This window comes from Castor canadensis, chromosome 17, assembly GCF_047511655.1.
Source record: "Castor canadensis chromosome 17, mCasCan1.hap1v2, whole genome shotgun sequence".
Classification (NCBI taxonomy): Eukaryota; Metazoa; Chordata; class Mammalia; order Rodentia; family Castoridae; genus Castor; species Castor canadensis.
The window spans coordinates 47,614,220-47,636,052 of NC_133402.1; the positions used below are offsets into that span (position 1 = coordinate 47,614,220).

At 35.3% G+C, this 21,833-nt stretch overlaps 1 protein-coding gene and 1 pseudogene across 6 annotated transcripts in view; one reads left to right on the forward strand and one right to left on the reverse strand.

Annotated features, from left to right (window-relative positions):
- Positions 1-21,833, reverse strand: part of Setd2 (SET domain containing 2, histone lysine methyltransferase) — a 116,890-nt gene that overhangs the window by 62,235 nt on the left and 32,822 nt on the right. For all 6 annotated transcript variants that reach the window (XR_012443175.1, XR_012443176.1, XM_074059455.1 and 3 more), the window contains 7 exons: positions 21,240-21,368; positions 14,772-14,895; positions 13,291-13,368; positions 10,240-10,337; positions 9,020-9,146; positions 1,518-1,652; positions 490-609 (listed from right to left, as the gene is read on the reverse strand). Coding sequence is in view for 4 of the 6 variants with exons in the window: in XM_074059455.1 (XP_073915556.1) it covers positions 490-609; positions 1,518-1,652; positions 9,020-9,146; positions 10,240-10,337; positions 13,291-13,368; positions 14,772-14,895; positions 21,240-21,368 (811 nt within the window). In the remaining 2 variants the exon portion in view is untranslated. The remainder of the gene's footprint in view (positions 1-489; positions 610-1,517; positions 1,653-9,019; positions 9,147-10,239; positions 10,338-13,290; positions 13,369-14,771; positions 14,896-21,239; positions 21,369-21,833) is intronic.
- Positions 12,029-12,417, forward strand: LOC109689471 (2-iminobutanoate/2-iminopropanoate deaminase pseudogene; annotated as a pseudogene).

Here is a 21,833-nt window from a genome sequence, read left to right on the forward strand (position 1 = left end):
CATTCACTGAACTGTCATATTTTATCTTGTTCTTGTAGTTCCCAGGTATGAGGTACTAACTTTAAGAAGACTCTATGGGAAAAGGGCAAACTCATTTTAGCAAGGTATATGCAAGGTTATACTTATAGGAATGATACTGCAATAATATATTTTGATTATTTAATGCCAGTGGCAAATACAGTGCTAAATTCATAATTGCTGATAACAAATGTACTCAACTTAAGCAATTAACATAATTTTTGTTTTGTTTTGTCTTTTTGCAGTACTGGAGCTTGAACTCAGGGCCTACACCCTGAGTCACTCCACCAGCCCTTTTTGGTGATGGGTTTTTTTTTTTGAGATAGTCTCAAGAACTATTTGTCCAGGCTGGCTTCAAGCCATGATCCTCCTGACCTCTGCCTCCTGAGTAGCTAGGATTACAGGCATGAGCTACCAGCATCTGGCTAACATAGTAGTTTTAAGAAACAAGTGAAATGAATGTGAACTGACCTCTTCCTGAAGTTTCTGGTTACTTTCCCGGCCATCACCAAGTTCTGCCATCCAGATCCACAACAAAGACAGCCCATGACGTTCCAAAAAGGACTTCAGGCAGGATTGTGAATGTGTGTTCTTTCATGGGGGAAAGGAGGCAGGATGCAGAATGTAGTGGAGTAATACAAGACAGAATGTTACAGAAGGCCCATAGAAAGGAACAAGAGTTCATTACCAAAAAAACTAGAAACTCTATTCCTATTAATCCAACTAGAACAGTACAACTAACAAATGCTTTAAAGGAACAGATTACAATCTTTTCTGACGTGTAAAATGTATGTTGTTTTTTTTTTTTGTGATAGTGAACCTGGTCTTTACTAAAATAGAAAAATTTTAAAATATTACTAGATCACTTACAATGCAATTTAATTCTAAATGACTAAGTTAAAAAAATGCATCTACCATTTTTACTGAAAAAGCTAAAACCAAAAAATTAGTCTTTAAATAATTTCATTTTCTCAGTCATTCAAATGCATATTCAAAAGGCTTTTCCTTCCCTGTTAGGTTTTTTCTTTTCTTGGGGGTGGGGTACATGCTTGGAGTCAAATCCAGGACCTCAAGCACACTATCTTCCAGCCCTTCTGATAAGATCTTAATAAAAAAAAAAAAATTCCTATTATCCACTTTGTTATGGCATACTTAATGAACTGTAGTACATAAGATTATTGTTAAAATTCCTTGGTCTGGAATTATATAGTAAAAATATCTTTACCATACTAATAATTTGTGGAGGGAGGGCACTATAAAGTGCCATAAATTGTTTCACCATAAAAAAAAATCCCCCCAGTAGAAAAAATTCAAACCAAGTTTACTTACTACGAGTAATACTAAACTCTTCACCATTTTTAAGAGCATAAATTTTCAAAGTCATATAGAATGCATTTATCCATTTAAAAAATAAGATTAACCCTCCTCATCAGCTAGACTGTACCTTAAATGTCCCAACCCAAATTAAGACTCAAATAAGTTAACAGTAAAGCGTTTACCTGAATGAGCTCAAGACAGGTAAGTTTCTGCTCCAAAGTTTCAATTCTAACCATCAGCCGGGATAAACTGAGCACCTGATTTTTATCAGAGAGACCCTCACCATTTTCCATCAATGCTTCTAGCTCTCCATCTACCTACCACAACAAAGGAAAACATCTGGTTATAAAACAAACAAGCAACAAACAAAAAACCCCACAGACTTAGAAACTGAATAGCCTCCAAGCAAAAAACTGCTCAGCCTTGTAATTAGGAAAATAAAAAGTAAGATCACAGTGAGAAAATGTGTTATCAGACTAAAAAGAAAAAAGAAAAATTAAGCTAGGCATAGGGGTACACACCTGTCATCTCAGCTTGCAGGAGGCCAAGGCAAGAGGATCATGAGTTTGAGACCAGCATAAGCTACACAGCAAGACCCTATCTCAAACAAACAAACAAAACTCAAGAAGTCTCATATCAAGTCTAGTGCTAGAGACAATGCAATGAACCCAAACAGGAAGCAAAAAGGAAAAAAAAAAAAAAAAAAGTTGCCCTTACGGGAGACAAAAAAATAGAAAAAAAAATTATACTAGATGAAAAAATGCTGTAAGGGGGAAAAAAAAAAAAAGCATTAACTGGAAAAATAAATTATTTGCATCCCCTCAGCTCAGCAATTCCACCTGCAAGAATAAAGCCTAGAGAAACTTATGTGCATGTGAACCTGAAGATACAGAAGAATGCTCACTAAAGCAACATTCATAATAGCAAAAAACTGCAAACAACACAATTACTTGTGGCCCAAATAGATAAATGTGAACAGTCACTCAACCAAATCCACAGTGAAAGGGTAAGAGTACAACTAAATACAGTAACTTTCAATTTTAAAAACAATGTGATATGAAAAAGCAACTTCCATTCAATATATGAATCCATTTTAATACTCCTCTAAAACAAGTATTTTAGGGATACAAAAACAAAGAACTGATATAATGGCGGGGGTGATTTAACCAATCTACTAATCAGAACTGTCACTATGAATCCCCCACCCATATAACAAATATATCCTAATAAAAACAATTTTATAAAAAAATTAATGCAAAAGGACAAAGAAATAAGGATACAAAATTCACAACAGAAGTGTCTACACAGGGAAAGGGAATAAGAAAAGTGTTCACAAGGGTTTATCTCATAATTATGCTTTATAATTTACACTCATTGGATGCTTTAGTTTTAAATATTACATTTAAATAACAAGGTGGGGAGAGAGGGGTACCCGTTAAATATTACATTTAAATAACAAGGTGGGGAGAGAGGGGTAACCATCCTATCAAAGGTTGTTTCCAGCTCTTTTTCTGAAGCAGTTATAAGAGGATCTCACAGAACTTATTATTGGGAATATTAATTTTTTGTTACTTAACTGGCTATTTATATTCTAATGTAATATAATTGTAGGCAAGACACTGAACAATTCCTATTTTATATTTTACTTCAAAACTCACGTTTTGGTAAAGGGAAAGAATAAGTAAGAAAATACGAAATACTGCTTGAGAAAAGTTAAAGATACTGAAAAGTTAGTCTTCCATCTAAAGGGAAATATTTAAGATTCATTCTTTTTCATTTCTAACACCATTTCTTAAGATTTTGAATAGATTAAATTCATAAACGGAAAAGCCAATTTAGAGATTTTTTTCCTTGCATATGCTAAATGGAAAACTTCTGTATTTCAAATTCTAAGGAATTAGAATAGCAAAGATCAAGAGCTTTAAAATTCTATTCTTTCCCCGAGATATAACAGCCAGAATCTTGCTTTGATAGTCATAAGATATAAATATTCAATGGGCTAAGAGATGAGGTAATTTTTTCTAACTAAGCATGTTATGTCGCTGTAACTCTGAAAAGTATGCAACAAAAAAAAATGAGTTATTATACTACTTTCATTCTAGCAATAGATACTATTCAACCAAATAGATACTATTATTGTATACAAGGGTCTACTAGGTAATAAAGAAAATAACACCCTATTTTAAAGAAAATAAACAGTCAAAATAAAATTTTGCAAAAAATAAAATTAAGATGAATAACTCTTGAACATTATTCTTAATGTTTGTGTATTGTAATACACACACACATATATACACGCAAAACCCATAGTAATTTGGGGTAATTTTGGGAGCTTAAGTACAGCAATCAATTGTAGAATTAGTAACTTTTAGGATAACAAGGGAGAGGAAACAGAAACTGAGTTTTTTTTTTTCCTTTAATCACTCTACATTTACTAAAAATACTTATTTTTATTTACAGATCACCATCACCCAAGGATTTGTGGTAACTAAAAGTAAACACAGGGGTTGACGGAGTGGCTCAAGTGGTAGAGTGCTTGCCTAGCAAGCATGAAGCCCTGAGTTCAAACCCCAGTACCACAAAAAAAAAAAAAAGTAAACATACATGTGTATAAATGATAAGGATATATTTTAATAAATTACTAATTGAAAACTTTTATGTCTATACACAATTATATAGCATCTAAAACTTCTTTTGTTATGATTAATCAGTCCAAGATATGTATTTAATTAAAAAAAAATTGGTACTGGAAGTTGAACTGGACCACAATCCTCCTATTTGTGCTTCCCCACATAGCTGGATGACAGGTGTGCACCACCATACCCGGCCATTGATTAAACTTTTTGCTAGGGCTCACATCAAACCATGATCTTTCTGCTCTCTTAGTCACTGTGCAAGGTGCCTAAATTTTGTGTGTGTGTGTGTGTGTGTGTGTGTGTTTTGAACTCAGGGCCTCAGGTTTCCTAGGCAGGCATTCTATCACTTGAGCCACTCCACCAGCCCTGTTTTGTGTTAGGTATTTTTGAGATAGGGTCAAGAACTTTTTGCTCCATCCCTGCCCCCTGACTAGCTAGGACAATAGGTGTGAGCCATTGGTGCCTGTCAAAATACTTATTTTTTTTTTAAAACAAACACTACTCAACTTATAATACAGTTAGATCCAGATAAGTCTATCTTAGTTGAAAATATGAAGTCAAAACTTCTTTTAAGAGAGAGAGGTGAAAAAAGATTTAAAAAAAAGGAATAAAAAAAAAAGAGAGAGAGAGGTGAGGCATGATGGTGAATTATCATCAGCATCTGTTGTTTTGACTCCATGAATAAGAAAAGTGAGGTAACACAGGAGAGACTATATTCTGGAGATAAAGAGAGGAAGGACATCGGGAATCACAAAAGAGGTAGCAAGCTGGGAGAGAACCGCAGAGAAACTGAGTCAACAAAAAAGCAAAAAGGAGCTTCAAGCCTGTTCCTGGCTTCCCAGGAGGGGAGGAAAACCTGAAGCAGCCATCACAAGGAAAATGAATGAAATTGGAGATCATTATATTGAGCAAGATAAGCCAAGCTCAAAACACCAAATATCACGTTTTTGCTAATACGTGGAATCTAGAGTTCAAATGAGATGATAATGGGACTTTAGTGTAAAAGGGGACTGTACAGGGAGAAGGAGAGGGTACTGGAGGGTGAAGAGGCTTGAAGTACCATATATATGTATAATATATGTAAAATGAAACTCACCAAACATTGTTTGAAGGGTGGAGGAGAAAGGAGGGATTAAGGGAAAATAAGAAAGAAGATGAACTTGTTCAAAGTATACTATACGTATCTATGGAATTATCACAATGAAATCCCCTTGTATTATAAAAACCAGTAAAAAAATCCATTTAATGCACCTAATCTACTGAACATATCTTAGAAACTCAGTACACTGTGAATATGGTTGTTTACTCTTGTGACAGAATGGCTCAGATGGGGCTTCCTACCGCTGCCCAGCATCATGACACCATTGGAACATGTATCACTAACCTCAGAAAAGATCAAAATTAAAAATTCTGAAGTATGATTTCTACTGAATGAAGTATGATTTCTACTGCTTTCAGACCTTGGCAAAGTTAAAAAAAAATGTTACGTTGAAAGATTATTAAGCCAGAGGCTGACTGTACATTAGTACTTTTGACTTATGAGGTGACGTTTTTGTTCGGTATTTTTGAGACATCATCTTGCTATGTAGCCTAGGATGGTTGCAGCCTCCCAAATACTGGAATTACAGGTGTGTACCAAGCTAAGCCTAGCTATGAACTGTCTTCAAGGATCTAAGAATTATTTTAGATACTTTTGATGAAATAACACACACCCAAGAAAAGTATATAAGCAAATAGCAAATAAATGGGTTTGTTTTCAAATCAATGAGCAAACACCTATGGAACCATGACTCAAGTTTAAAAACAAACAGAATACTGCCAGAATTTGTGAAGTGCCTCTTATCTCCTTTCTAAATTATAACACCTTCCCTTCATGTGCTTCAGAGATAATTTATCCTAACTTTTTAGGAAATAGTTCTTTGATTTCTTCATAGGCTTATTCCTTGCAGGCAAATTCCTAAGTATCACTTAATTTTGCTATTTTTGATCTTTGTGGAAAGCTTTTTTGTCATGTTTCTATCATTCAACCTTACATTTTAACAAGTCATCCATGTTGTGTTCATCCACAACTCATTTTCATGACTATTTCTTTTTTACATGGTTATAGCATAATTTATCCATCCTAATGTTAATAAGTACTTGAATTCTTTCTACTTTTTCTACATTTTATAAGCAATGATTCTGTGATTCCTGATGCATGTTACAGATAGTTTCTCTCTGAATATATACCCAGGAGTGCAACTGCTGGCTCATATGGTTTATATACATTGTTAGTAAAAACGGTTAGAAAAAGGGTTTTCAAAAGTGGCTATACCCATGTACATCATCCACCAGCAGTGTATGGGAGCTCCTGTTGTTGTTATGAATCACAGGACTTAATTTTTATCAATCTGGTATGTAAGTGGTATCTAATAGTAATTTTAATTTGCACTCCCTGATTACTAATGAAGTTGGCCATCTTTCTATATTTTTTGCCTATTTGGATTAGTCAAGTGTCTGTGGAAGTTGTCTATCTTTTGTAATAGTTGTTTTTTTCTTATTAGTATGTTCTATATGTACATTCATCATGTATATTCTGAACACAAGTACTTGTTTTTATGTGTTGAAAGTAAATATTTCTTTGCATCCATGTGGCCCTTTACCCTTATTTTATAAATTACTTATTAAATTATCTCACAAACCGAAACATAAAAGAGACTTAGTGAAAGTTTCAGAATATCTGTTTCTAAGTTTACAAACTACAAGGAACAAGTAACTTCAGGTTATAATACAGACTAAATATATTTCTAGCAAGTAATTATTTAATTAAGCACCAAGACTAGGTATGGTGGTGCATACCTGTAATCCTAGCACTCAGCGGGGGCTGAGGCAGGATTGCAAGTTCAAGGCCAGCCTGGGCTATGAAGTCCTGTCTCAAGAAACCAAAAATTAGAATAAAGTAAAATAAATAAATAAAATAAAAATAAAAAATGGATTTTTACCTATATGATGATAAAAATTTAAAAATGAGAATTAAAAAAACAAATTACAGACATAACAAAATATGACATATAACATAAAATGCTACACAACTTTCTCTCATTTATATATATATGTGTGTGTATATATATATTTCAATGAATGTTTATATACATACATATGCATTTCAAACACAGTGCTCAGAATTGAATTCAGGGGCTTGCACATGCTAACAATATATTTTAAAATGCAGTTCAGTTTACTGGACTAAGATAAAAATATTTATTTAAGATAAGTTGAGTGTTTTCAGATAATAGATAGAAATGATTATTATTGATATTAATGACTTTATTTTATTAGATTTTGTTTCAAAGTCTGTAAGCTTAACATGTTAATTTTAATTTGTTTTTAAATCAACTTATGCAAAATACAGTTCTTTCCAAGTCTACCTACATTCTCGTAATTTGTAAGTTTCTTTTTTCTTTTATTCCATAAAATACTCCTTTTTCTTTTAAATACCAAAAAAAAATAAAATAAATTGCAGATCAAACTCCAGTACCACCCAAAACAAAGAAAAATGTGCTCTGAAATGCAGAAATATTTGACTATAATGGCCTCAGGATTGGGAAGAGATATAACTGCAATCTACAGTCTAACTGCACTATAGCATAAAGGTTAAGAGCAAGACTAGAGATCATTTCCATCATCTACTAGTGACCTCATAAACTCTGTGCCTCAGTGTGGTTCTTATCTATAAAAGGAAGAAACTACTGTTCTTGATTTAGGAGCTTATTTTAAGAATGAAAAGAGTAATGTGTTGATCATTTGGCAAAAAGTTAAAACAGATACTCTCTCTAAAAAGAGAGGTAAATCAAACACAATACTCAAAAGAATACTTGTTCACCTTAAGTGCCACACATTTGGTATTTTGTCACACAAAATATTTAAATACCCCTTTCCAATTCTTTCTATTATTTATATCCTCATATAGAAGAATGCTTTTGTTGGCTAGGCACAGCAGCTCACACCTTTAATCCCAGCTACTCTAGAGGCAAAGATCTCAATCTCATGCCAATCTTAGGCAAAAACACAAGACTATCTGAAAAATAAACTAAAACAAAATTGGCAAGAAGCGTGGCTCAAGTGGCAGAGAACTTTCCCAGTGAGTGCAAGGCCTGGACCACAATCCTCCTATTATACTTTCCCCACACCTAGGATGACAGATGCATACCACACCATGCCCACCTTTTACTGATTGAGATGGGGTCTTGCAAACATTTTTCCCTGGCTAGCTTTGAATGACAATTCTCCTGATCTCCAACTCTCTAGTAGCCACATTACAGGTTTAACCCACTATGCTGACCCAAGGACTGAATAAACAAATAAACAATAAACAGAAAGAAAAATTAAAAAAAAAAACAAAAAACCCTTGTTCCAGTTGAAAACCCCACCCCCGCCTTTTTTTTGGTGATACTGGGGTTTGAACTCAGGGCCTTGTGCTGGGATAAGTAGGCAAGTACTCAACCACTTCAGTCAAATTCCCACCAAGAATCCCTTTTAATAGGAAGTAACTCAGGTGAGACATGGTGGTTACAAATAGGTATCAACTATCAATTCGTTAAATGAAAAAAAATCACCTGAGAATATACCTTTCTCATTCTCAGGTTGCCTATTACCTGTCAAAACTCGTAATAGAGTTTTTAACTCCAAATAGAGTTTTCAGAACCTTTATGAACACTTCCATAGTTTAGAGTTCCAAACAGAAAATTAGCCAATAATAAAAAAAAAATTAGATCAGACTTAAGTGAGTTAACAGAGAGAAAAGATAGAATATTTTAGTTAAACTTAGTTTTGCAGGCTCAGAAAAACTATTAGCCCAGGTATTTTCAAGAATGCTTTAACAGTTTGCAGTACCCAGTTCTAATATCTATGTATATGAAATAAAAATAGCTAACCACATCTCTTTTCCAGTAATATCTCATCTGATTCTAGATTTCTTTGTGAATAGTATCATTTTTTAAACTTCATTCAGAAAAGCTATCTCCCTCTTAAAATTTTTATGAAAGTTAAAAATAAGATAGACCACTTACTGAATCCTTCTTGCGAGATCTCTCCTTCTTCATTTTCCCTCCTGCTGCTCTGATGCTGACTCTGTTTTCTCCTCCCAGGTAACCCCGGCAATTAGCTGACCCACAGAAACATTTTTGAGCTTCTTTTCTATTCAAGGAATATAGGAAAGAAGTTAATTATGTAGAAATAAACCATATAAAAATGTCAACAACAACAATTACATAAGAGTCATACCAGCTTAAAGGAAATGAAAACAGGAAAATAAAACTTTAAGAGATTCAAAAAAAAAAAAAATGCTACTACCTAATAGAAATTCCTAAAAATTGCTCTTAAAATATTTTTCTTTTTCCAATCTTACTTATTACACAAAACTAGCCAATAAGTTAATGAGTGATTTCTCCATTTTATGAGAATACTAACTAATGTTTGAAAATAAGAAATTATATATATATATTTGGATTGGGGGCATAGCTTAAGTGGTAAGAGTGCTCACCTAGGAAGCACAAGCCTCTGGTCTAGTCCCCAGTACTCCAAAAAGAAGGAGGAAGGAAAGGCAGCACTCATGTTTGAACTCAGGGTTTCACACTTGCTAAGGAAAGTACTCTACTGCTTGAGCCAAACCTCCAGTTCTACATGTGTTTGTTTGTTTGTTTGTTTGTTTGTTCTGGCAGTACTTGCACTTGGACTCAAGGCCTTCACCTTGATTCACTCCACCAGCCCTATTTTTGTGAAGGGTTTTTCGAGATAGAGTCTCTCAAACTGTTTGCCCCTGCTGGCTTTGAACTGTGATCCTCCTGATATCTGCCTCCTGACTAGCTAGGATTACAGGCATGAGCCACCGGTTAAAGAGTACAATCTGGGAGCATAGCTCAAGTGGTAGAGCACTTGCCTAGCATGCAACAAGGTTCAATCCTCAGTACCTCAAAAAAAAAAGAAAAAGTACTATATGGTAGAGTTCAAGACTAGTCACAAGTTGATAATTGTTAAAGCTAAATCATGATACACGAGTTGACATTTCCATAATAAAGGTTTTATATAAATAAGACAGCATGAAGTTCAGAGGAAAATGACCTAGTTCCTATCAAATCTCTCTTCATAGCTATGTTATATAGTAGTAAAATTACACAAATCTCCAAACAGTATACTATAGATAACAACTGACAGTAAATATAATTCACATCAAAATTTTATATCTCTAATTCTAAACAGCGCAGAAAAAGAGAGTGGAAATAATACTTACCCATATCTTTGGAACTGATAGTCAAATGTTAACTCTGAGCCTGAAGGAACCAGTTTGGTGGTAAAAAACCCAACTCTTAGTTGTCCATTCACAGTCCACTGAAATGAGAAGAAATGAGTAACTTGATTAATCTGTGTGAGTTTGACTGTGAGTATGTATGCAGAGATATCATTATCATCTGGGATTCAAACTCCAGTATTACCAAAAAAATCATCATCTGAATGAATTACACATGTGGCAAATGGGATTTTTTTTTCCTTTAAATAAACTACCATCTTTTTAAGTGTTGCTCTTACTTAATGAACTACCAGGTTGAATATACCTATAATTTGTCTTTTATTAATAAAAGTAACTGTTGCTGGGCTGGGGATGTAGCTCAGTGGTAGACTGCTTGCCTAGTATGTTTGAGGCCTTGGGTTCAATCCCTAGCACAGGCCAAAACAAGGGGCTAGGTATCTAGCTCAGTGGTTTAGTGTTTGCCTAACATGCGCAAGGCCCTGGGTTCAATCCCCAGTACCACGGGGGGGGGGGCGAAAAAAAGTCAGCTTAGCCAGGCGTCGGTGGCTCATGCTTGTAATCTTAGCTACTCAGGAGACACAGATCAGGAGGATCAAGGTTTGAAGCCAGCCCAGGCATAGTAGTTCTTGAGATCCTATCTCTAAAAAACCCAACACAAAAACAGGGCTGGTGGAATGGCTCAAGGTGTAGGCCCTAAGTTCAAACCCCATTATCACAAAAAAAAAAAAAAGGAAACTGCTACTTTATCTTAATACACATTTCCATATATAGATTCACTTGTTCTAACCAAAAAAAAAAAAAAAAAGAAGGGATGCTTGGTGTCACTGACTAGCACAAGCAAATCTACATTAATTTATGTTAAAAGTATAAGATAAGATGGGTCATGGAAACACTATTACCTAGGAGAAGAAAAGCTTTCTTTCATGAAGTTGTGGTCATATGATCGAGCATAATAAAAGGGAAGCAAGACATCAAAACAGATGCATAAAAGTCAAGAAATAAAATGGGTGCAGATACACAGGTGATACACTGTGTACCAGAAAATGCAAGTAGGTCAAGGACTATACAGCTCCATTCCAGACCATCTGCACATGACACTGATGAAAAACTCAGACTTAAATTAAGGACAAGGTACAGTTAGTCTCATAGTTAAACATGTGGTCACCAGCTGCAGCAGAACTAGAACCATAACTTAGGTTAAATAATTGCAGACCGGGTTCTCTTCTTTGTTGTATGATGTGGTTCTTAGAATAGCCATACATAAAATATATTAGCACAAATATCAAAGGACAAAAAATATCCAGGAGTTAAAAGCACTATTTCAGCATGAGAGGAAACCACTAATAAATATTTATCTATGGGTCAATAGCTCAATGATATATATTTATCTGGGGAGTGGGCCCATAGCTTTTTTAATGTAGAATTTCTAATCCCTCAACTTCAGCTATTTAATCCCTTATGAGTTATTAAAAGTCAAATTTCACACATGGGTATGACCTGATCAAGGATCTGACTGTGACACTACTCACTGGACTTCCTCATAATTAAAATTTAGTTTTATATTTTGGCATCTTTCAAATAATATTTAATATAATTATAAGTAAGGAAACAAATGTAATGTGAATCTGTGAGCTCCTAGCATCCCCTGCAAGCCCGCCAGTCACCTCAGGCAGAGATGTGGCATAGGGCCACTCAATAGACAGGGAGAGAGGCATAGGGTTGGTGTGGGGGCTACTTCTCCCCCTAGGGCCTGCACAAGAGAGAATTAGCCATGTTGTCCCTGATCAAAAAAGTAATCAGTACCACAAAAGCCCTAGGGGCCATTGACCCCTAGAGTCAGGCTGTGCTAGTCGACAGGACCATATACATTTTAGGACAGATAGGCATGGGCCCTCCAAAGTGGACAGAAATTAAACATCTCTTAAGAACATGAGTGAAATTCTGAAAGCTGCAAGCTGACTTCACTAATGTGGTAAAAGCAACTGTTTTTCTGGCTGACAAAAATGACTTTGGTGCTGTCAATGAACTCTACAAACAATACTTCAAGAGTAATTTTCCTGCTAGTGCTGCCCGCCAGGTTGCTCTTTGCCCAAATGAAGCCACACTGAGAATAAAGCAATAGCTATCATCCAAGGACCTCTTGCAACAGCATCACTGTAAGTGGATCCAGTGTTTGTCTCTGGGATTTCCATCTTGTCATTAAATTAACACCTTAATGTTGGGAAGTGTAAGTGTAACTAAAATATCTGGTTATCACAGAAATACTGTATCATATGGAAATTTAACAAGAATTGAAGATTAGACAATGAATCTAGTTACTGATGGTATAAATTATACTTATGTATACTCATTGTTAAATGTGAGAGAAGAGACACTGATTATATAGTTACTCAGAAAAAGATGAATCATTGTAGGAAAGATGAGGTATTATTTCTGAAAAATAATGTAATTCAATTAACTCATTAATCTCATGATATGAAATATTTAGCTCTCATGTTTGATATGTGAAGCTTGAATAGTACAGGTAAAATAAAAAGGAGTGGACCAAAATTTTATATAAGTAATATTTTTCCAGTGGAAATAAAATAAGCATGTTTCAAAAAAAAAAAAAAAAAATTCGTGAGTTGGATCTTGGACCTGAAAAGTTACAACCGTCAAAATCTGAGTAAGAGGCTAGTGGAGTGGCTTAAGTAGTATAGTGCCTGCCTAGCAAGTGTGAGGCACTGAGTTTATACCCTAGTGCCACTGGGGGAAAAAAAAAAAATTTAATAAGGTCTTTTGATTAGCCAACAGTACTCCCTGGGCATAATCATTGTATTATGATCATATATAATGTTAATATTAGGGGAAAGTAGGTGGTATATAGAAGCACATACTGTACCATTTTTGCAATACTGTATTTCTATAAATTAATAAAGTAGAGTAGGAAAATAAGACAAAATTAATGAGTACTTTTGACATAGGACCTAAAATTAATGGTCAGAAGAGGAATCTTCAATAAATATTCCAAACTCTAAATCTACCTCAACTTACTTTCTGGGTTTCACAGTTTGGTTCACAACTATGATTCATGAAACGGGAGCAATTTCCTTTCTGAGTGGCATCTATTATCTGGAGGAAGAAGGTAATTTAAAAGTTTTAAAATGAGATAAAAAATTCATGCATTTTATAAGATAAAAGCATTAACAAAAAATTAAGACAAGCATACACATACACCCCATTGCCCCCTACCTTAATTTAGATAACTTTCTCATACTAATTTACAGATCAAAGTGACAAATACCTATTTTTTTTCTAGAAAATTTGCTGAGTATAAGCATTTTAGGGGGCCCTGGATGGTGGCTCAGGCCTGTAATCCCAGCTACGGGAGGCAACGATCAGGAGAATTGCAGTTTGAGGCTAGTCCAGGCAAAACATTAGCTAGAACCCCCTACTCCCTCCCCATCTTAAACAACAAGCCAGACATTGTGGTACATATCTGTGATCCCAGCTACAACGGATGCCACAAAGAGAAAAATCTTGGTCCAAGGCCGACCCAGGGAAAAAAACGCAAGACTCTACCCAAAAAATAACGGAAAAGAGCTAGAGCCATTGTTCAAGTGTTAGAGTGCCTGCCTATCAAGTGTGAAGCACTGAGTTCAAACCCCATTACTACTTCCCCAAAAAAAGTTTTTTCTACAGGCAAAATAACCTCCACATTTGTCAATGTCTCTCCATTTTTAGCTGTATCTTATATCCTACTGCATTCCAATCTCATTTTGTATGTGCAATACTTCATTTTAAAGCATGTGCTATGCCACAGTCCAGGAGCTCTAAAACTTGAGTGTGCATCCAAATGCAATGGAGAGTGTGAAAATTTGCTGGGCCACCTCCAGAGTCATAGTAAGCAGGTCTGGAGGTAGATTCCTAGAATGAGCATTTCCACCTTGAACATAGAGATCATGAGAATCTAGCTGAACTCTATTAAGTCACACATTAAAGAGATTTGTAAAAATGCAAGACATGTCATTAACATGTCACTTTCTCAATAAAAAACTTTCAAATATTTTTTCATAACACTATATTATTTGTATTAATAAGTGATAGATTTTAATTGTTTCTTTTAAATGGATTAGTATTTCTAAATTCTGGGGGGGGGGGTTCTTTGGTTTTTTTTTTTTTTTTGCAGTACTGGGGCTTGAACTCAGGTCCTACACCTTGAGCCACTCCACTAGCCCTATTTTTGTGAAGGGTTCAAGATAAGATCTCACAAATTATTTGCCCAAGCTGGCTTCGAACTGTGATCCTCCTGATCTCTACTTCCTGAGTAGCTAGGATTATAGGTGTGAGCCCAGCTAAATTATGTTTTAATATGGTAATACTGATGAATGAAACACACAAATGTATTCTGGAGAACATAAATAATTTTTAAGGGTTGTGATATGAAGTATAAATGTGTATGTTTACATATAAATGTAAATACCACTCTCTCACCCACACTTTTGTTTCAAATTAAACACATCCACACTACTCACCTCATCATTCTTCAGAGCCATGAAATAGTAGTGGATGTTTTTATTTCGTGCATATTCCTTCACTCGAGCCTTAAATTCTTTATGATCAAGTACCTCTCCACAATATTCCAGGACAAAGGTGTTCCTGAAAAACAATAGTGTAAAAAAAAAAAAAGTTTTAGGGAAAATACCCAGGCAAAACTAATGAATTGAAAAAAACTTTTTGAAAGAGAGTTTCACTATGGAACCCAGGCTAGTCTCTCGTGATACACCTCAGTGGTAGAGAAGGTACCTTTACTCTAGATTTGACCCAAAGTACCACAAAAAATAAATAAATAATTCAAATATGGTTTACAACACTGAAAACTGTGATTCACAGCTGAACAAAAGATATGAAGAAATCAGGAAGCCTTGAAAAATCAGAAGCACTTTGTTCTAGGGGAAAAAAAAGAAAGCAGTTAAGTACAGCACTCATTCTGCTGTCTTTACTGTCAAAGCTCTCTAATAAGACAGATGATAATGTCAAATCTAGGGTCTGGCTGGATGGCTGGCCTTACCGCTCAGTGAGGAACACACTGCAAATTTGCATAAGACAGATGTACAAAATGGTACTGGAAGAGTCTTATTTGTGAGAATAACTCAAATACTCTCTTTGGTTTCACACCAGAAAATTGTAAGAGGATAGAGGTAACTGTCAAAAAAAAAAAAAAGTTTCACAAGTACCTCCAATAGAGAATATATGAAGTAACAACTTTTACAATGTATAATCTAAAGCTAACTGGAAAGCTGTCAGTTTCAGGTACTATCCCTTGGGGCTTTAAAACTCTGACAGCAGAAAAAGCTTAGAATAAAAATTATGGAGATAGGGCTGTTGGAGTGGCTCAAGGGGTGGAGTATAATGCCCTGAGTTCAAACTCTACTACTGCCAAAAAGAAAAAGAAAATTAAGGAGACTATACCTGACAAACTTCTCACACTTATAGAGGTGAGATGTTTGCAGGCACGTATAAAAGCACCAATGATTCAAAAACATGACAAACTACTGTGAGCAAATAACACCTAATTTCTTCTAGTGAAGAACTCAAAGCTAGCAAAATTCCAAAACTTGGGCTAAGAAGTAGTAGATGACTCATTCTTGTGAACCAGCTAGAAGTCTGACCGACCTCTTTGAACCATCCAAAGGACCTCCAAGCAGGCCTTTAGACTGAACTATAAATATGTCACTGGAGAGAAAAAAATATGAACCTATCTACATTTTTAGAAACACACATACACAAAACTAGTATCTTTTCTCTGTGAGTTCTTTAGCATTTATCAATAATTATTTGCTTCTCTCAGTTACCTTACATACTTGATTGCTCTGTCATTTGTCATTGGTTATTTACCAATTTCTTCTGCATTATAGTAAAGTCTCAGTCTCTTTCCCCTCCCTTTCCTTTATTCTCTAAAAGTTCATTCTCACCAAAGACTTCAAGTACTGGCTTTATGTAAACAAATGCTTCATTATGCTTTGCTCCCAAGTATTGACCTGAAACAGCCTGCCTGGGAGTTTACACCAAACAAAACAAAGATGATCTGTTACCAGAAAGAAAAAAAAAAAATTTTTTTGGTGGTACTGGAGTTTGAACTCAGGGCCTCACACTTGCTAGGCAAGCACTCTACCATTTGAGCCACACCTCAGCCTGAGATTTTTTTTTAATATAAGTCATTTGGTTTTGTTTATAACATATTAACAAATATCAATATACTTATTAAAGAAAGACTTAACTTGGTCAACTAAAAAAACTTTTGGAAAAATAAAGCAGTCAAAAATGATGAGAAAAGAAAACAAAGCAAACTCAGAAACAGGATTGGAAAAACAGCAGATATATTTATGCAGCAGCCCATCATATGTTTAAGTCTCAGTAATAAAAATCTAATTACTCATGACTAAACACACAGTTAAATTACTATCTTTATAACCAATACTTAAATTTTATTTTCTAACCCCAGAAATTTATCCAAAGTAATGTAGAATAACAACAAAATTTGAAACCCTACAATGTTTGATTCTATAGTTTTGGGATTACTTCCCTCCCTCAAAACACACATACACAAACACACACACACACACACACACAAAGTAACACATCACAGGTTGCCTTCTAAATTGTGACTAATGACCACAAAACACTCTTTATGTAGAAAATATTTCCAGTTCTTTCCCAACCAAAATTCAAATTCTCCTCCCTGAACTTCATGGCCATTTAACAGATGAGATGGAGTCTGAGGTCTGGGGATGTGGCTCAAGTGGTAGAGCTCTTGTCAAGCAAGTGCAAAGCCATGAGCTCAAACCCCCAGTACCACCAAAAAATGAAAAAAAAAAAAGAAAGGCATGGCTCAAGGGGTAGAGCACCTGCCTAGCAAACATGGGCCATGAGTTCAACTCCCAGTACCATAAAAAATAAATAAGTAAATAAATAAAAATAAAAAAGCAACAAAAAAAGAGAAACATGAAGCCTAAAGAAGTTAGGTGATTTGCCCAAGGTCATAAAGTTCCATTTACAACCCAAGAGGCGGACCTCACCTGAATAACTGCTCGCCCTTTTAACAGATGCTTTATTCCAATAAAATATTCACTTCTGACAATCATGCTCTGTAATCACCTTGTTATTTAGAAAAAGGTTCTAAGTTCCAGAACTTGACTAACTACTAAATTACTCAAGAGAAGGGACTTTACATTAGGAAGTCTGAAGGATATACAATACCCAAGGATCTAACAATTTAGGTGTGTTAAAGCAGCTGAGGGTAAAGTCTCAAAGTCTTTAGTAATTTAAGCAATATAAGAATGTCTAGACCATTCAGCTGCCTAACCTCCAAAATAAATAAGGTTAATAACATAAAGCTATCATGCAGTTCTCAAAATAGCAAAGTAAAATGTATTTGGGTGGTAGAACACTTGCCCTAGCAAGCTCACAGCACTGAGTTCAATCCTCCCAGTAAGAAAGAGCAGGGGAGTGGAGAGAGAAAGAAGAAAGGATGAATGAGGATAAGTTTGGGTTTCTTAGAAAAGCTACAACCAGCACCACAAGAAAAAACATCATACTATCTTGGCAGGCAGTGACTAAATCCCATGAAAACAGAGGCAATGATATTGGGGGGAGGAGGGAGGTTCCTCACTAACTTTTTGCCCAAGTTAATCCTTGGGCAAAAATCCTTCCATTCTCTACCTCCCAAGTAGTCATCATGCCCAGCTTACAGAATGATCTTATTCATTTTTTTTAAGTCTGCATTTTGCTCTCAATTTGGCTGTATGAGATCTCTTCACTGAACTCCTCAAAGTTTGTTCAAGGCAACAGGACTCTGTGGCAGGATGAAGGGGGCAGAAGTTATGGATGGTTAAAGGGTTAATAGCAATGTCTGCAACTTTCTTTCAACTTCATCAAAAAGACAGCTGGATAAAAATATGGACAGAGGATACAAAATAAAGAAAGTAAAATGTTAACTACAGAATATAAATAGTGGTTATACAGATGTTAACTATTCAACTCAACTTTTCTGTAACTTTGAAATTTTTCATAACGAAGAGAAAAATGGCTCCGTTTGCCCAACTATCCATTAGCTGATGAATGAATAAACAAAATATGGTATATCCAAACAACAGAATACTATTCACCTACGAAAAAAAAAATGAAGTGCTGATATATCCTACAACACAAACGAGAACTCAAAAACATGATGCCAAGTTAAAGAAGCTACACACACACACACACATATTGTATCACTTCATTTAAATGAAATATCCACAATAGGTACATCCATAGGAGCAGAAAACAGATTAGTGGTTGCCAAGCCTAGGAAAGGTGAGAATGGGGAGATTCTGTTTTATGGGTACAAACTTTACTTTTCAGATGATGAAAATGCTATGGAAGCAGACAATGACTGGGCAATATTGTCAATGTGCTAGTCTGCATGAACTGCTGTCTTTAAAATATTAATATTTGAGAGAGAAAAAAGTTACTATGCAAATTTCACATCAATTAAAAGCCACATTTGGTATCTATAACATTAAGTCAATCTGGGCAGCACTGTCTTGTATTCCTATAACTGGTAGACTTCCTAAAACTGAAGGGTTTTGATAGGGATTTGCTTGGTTTTTTTTTTTTTGTTTGTTTGTTTGTTTGTTTGTTGGTAGAACCCACCACTGTACTTTGTTTAGCTCTAACTCTGCATCCTATGAGATCTGACAAAATGTCCTTGTTAAATGGGAACACTCTACCCGTGAACATCTAAAAGGTTTTGAACTAATAATTTATAAAACTGGCATTATCATCAGTATGCAGAAATTCAAACAGTAAAAAGGAGTGGGAAACATAAAACCACTGAGGCCTAGTATATTCTACCAAAGCAGAGTTCTTTGTGAGTGGCTGAAAAAAGCTAAACAGCTTTAAGAAATTTTAACCTGCCATATGAACCAATCATATATTCTCTCCTTCCATCTCCATCCTTTCCCTTAATATAAGAGGGATCCTGAGCCATCAGTCTCTATTGTATGCAATGAGAATTTAGATAAGGTTTGAAGGTAGGTGTTTTAGCACAGACTCTGCTAAGAGCCAACATCCAGACATTTCACCCATTACTACTACCCCTGCAAGAGAGGCTTGTGTCCAAACAACAGTGAAAGAAAGAATGGGGAGGAGAAATAACAAGAAGGGATAAAAGAAAAAGAAAGTGTCTCTGAAAACATGCATCTGGTCTAGAGTTGGTGATTTTAGGAATGCACTAAGCTATCTTGGGAAGTACTGAGTTCTGTGCCATTAACAGTCTTATAAAGCAGTCAATAAATTGGATAAGGGACACAATGACATGATTTTGTGAGAAATCTGTTTCAAAGGAATAATTAAAAATCAATTTTCAATAAAGGAGATGATGGAGGGGGTAAATTTAACTAAGATATATTATAAGCACTTTTGTAAATGTCACAATGTATCCCTAGTTCAACAATAATGACAATAAACCCAATTTTAAGCTAAGATGTTCTGAAAGGGCTTTGTACAGCCCTATCGGAGAAATCTAGAATGTTCCTACTATCTACTTCTTAACATAAGAGAACATGTTTTTTTTTGGGTTTTTTTCTGGTGGGTTCCTGAAAGGGACAGACTGATATGAACATCACTACCTATCTTTATAAGAAAAAAACTTACTTTCAAAGATTTATGAGAATTCCTGTCAGAAAACCAAATTTTTATCTTTACCTGATTGCTCTGAATCCCCACAATAAACAGACTAAACCTTGTCTAACCTAACTCCAGTTTCCATCCGAGTGTGGCCATATGCTTAAGAGCATTCTGAATGAATAGTTAGTTGTCCCTGAGGTACTAGAATCCAATAAATGTTTAATTTTCTCCCTTTCTTCCTTTCCTATATTTAAAATTTTTTTCAATCACAAACACATGTATTTTTCATATATTTAACTTAAGTAAAAGGCACTCAACTTTCATAATGAGTAATTAAAACATGCTAAATATACGACAATCAGGAAATACTGAATATGGCAAAAAAACAAAGTGAACCACTACACTACATTAAAAGATACATGAGTCAGATGGAGTACACACTGTATTCATTCAGCAATTGTTTACTGAGTGATCTATCAAGTGTGCTTTAATCTTCTTCTGTGACATCCCTTGGATACTCTCTTCTACTCTTATCCCAGCTGAACTTTATGTCATCTGATATGTATTAATAAGATTTAGGGCTGTAATCTCAGCTATTCTGGAGGCAGAGATCAGGATGATCTTGGTTCTGGGCCAGCCCAAGCAAAAAATTGGTACAACCTCTTCTCATCCAATAATCTGGGCATGGTAGTATGACTATGCTCCCAGCTAAATGGCAGGTATAAACAGGAGGATCACAGCTCAGGCCTGCCCAGGCAAAAATGTGAAACTCTACTGAGAAACGGATAAAGCAAAAAAAAAAAAAAAAAAAACACGGGGGGTGGGGGGGGCGGTACTCTATTTGGGTATGGCTCAAGTGCCTAACAAGTGCAAGACCCTGAGTTCAAACACCAGTGCCACAAAAAAACAAAAAAATAAATAAAAATAAAAGATTTTTTTCTTGTTTTATTGAAGCCAGGCCCTGAGTGTGCTAGGCAACCCAGCCCTTTTATTTTTAGTTTGTTTAAGATAGGGTCCTCCTATCTTTGCCTGGGTTGGCTGCAAACTTGACATCTTGCTGCCTCTGTTCCAGAGTAGCTGGGATGACACCACACCTGGCCTTCTACTCCTTTTTATAAAGCTTCATAGACTTTGGGAATCTATAGCAAACACTTGATAATGGCTTAGAATTAAAGGAAACATAACTATATGACAAGAAAGGACCTGCCAATTTGCTACCAAATGGTCATTTTGTGCAATAATTATTAAACCTCAGTGCCATAAATTATTTTCCTACAAAACATCTAACCAAGTTCAACAAAAATGAAGTGAAAGGTGATTAAAACAGAACTCACGAAGGAAGATCTTTGGCAGCTCTTAAGCCCCAGCCTTTCTTTTCTGTAAGTATGACTTCCACATCTGCATGCTGTTTTCTCTGAAACCGTCGATTGGAACAATAATCCCCATTTGGACATCGAGAAGAACTGGAATGAGAAATTCATGAAAGTTAATTCTTTAAACAGAAGAACCAAAACATCTTCACTACAATGTGCTATACAACTACATATAACTACGTATTTTTGGCATAATCAGTGGATGTGTGTTAACCTCCAAGTCAGTCTTTCTCAGTAATTCCATCAAAAGGGACTCTTTAGAACTGAGTTTGTACTCTGTTACCTAAGTGAGTATATCCACAATACAACCTTATAATTTGGTGAAAAGGAAGGTTTGTCTATCACTCTGTGTCTACAATACACTTCAAGTTGCATGTAAGCTTGCAGTACATTGACAACTATGTAGTGCTAACATATTTAAGTGCACTTGTCCTTACATTCAAATCACCACTAACTTGAATGCAGTTAACTGTTAGTTCTATATTTCAGATACGCCAAAGTCATTAAATATAGCCTTGATTAGAGTAAACGCAACATAAAATGGCAAGGTTCTTC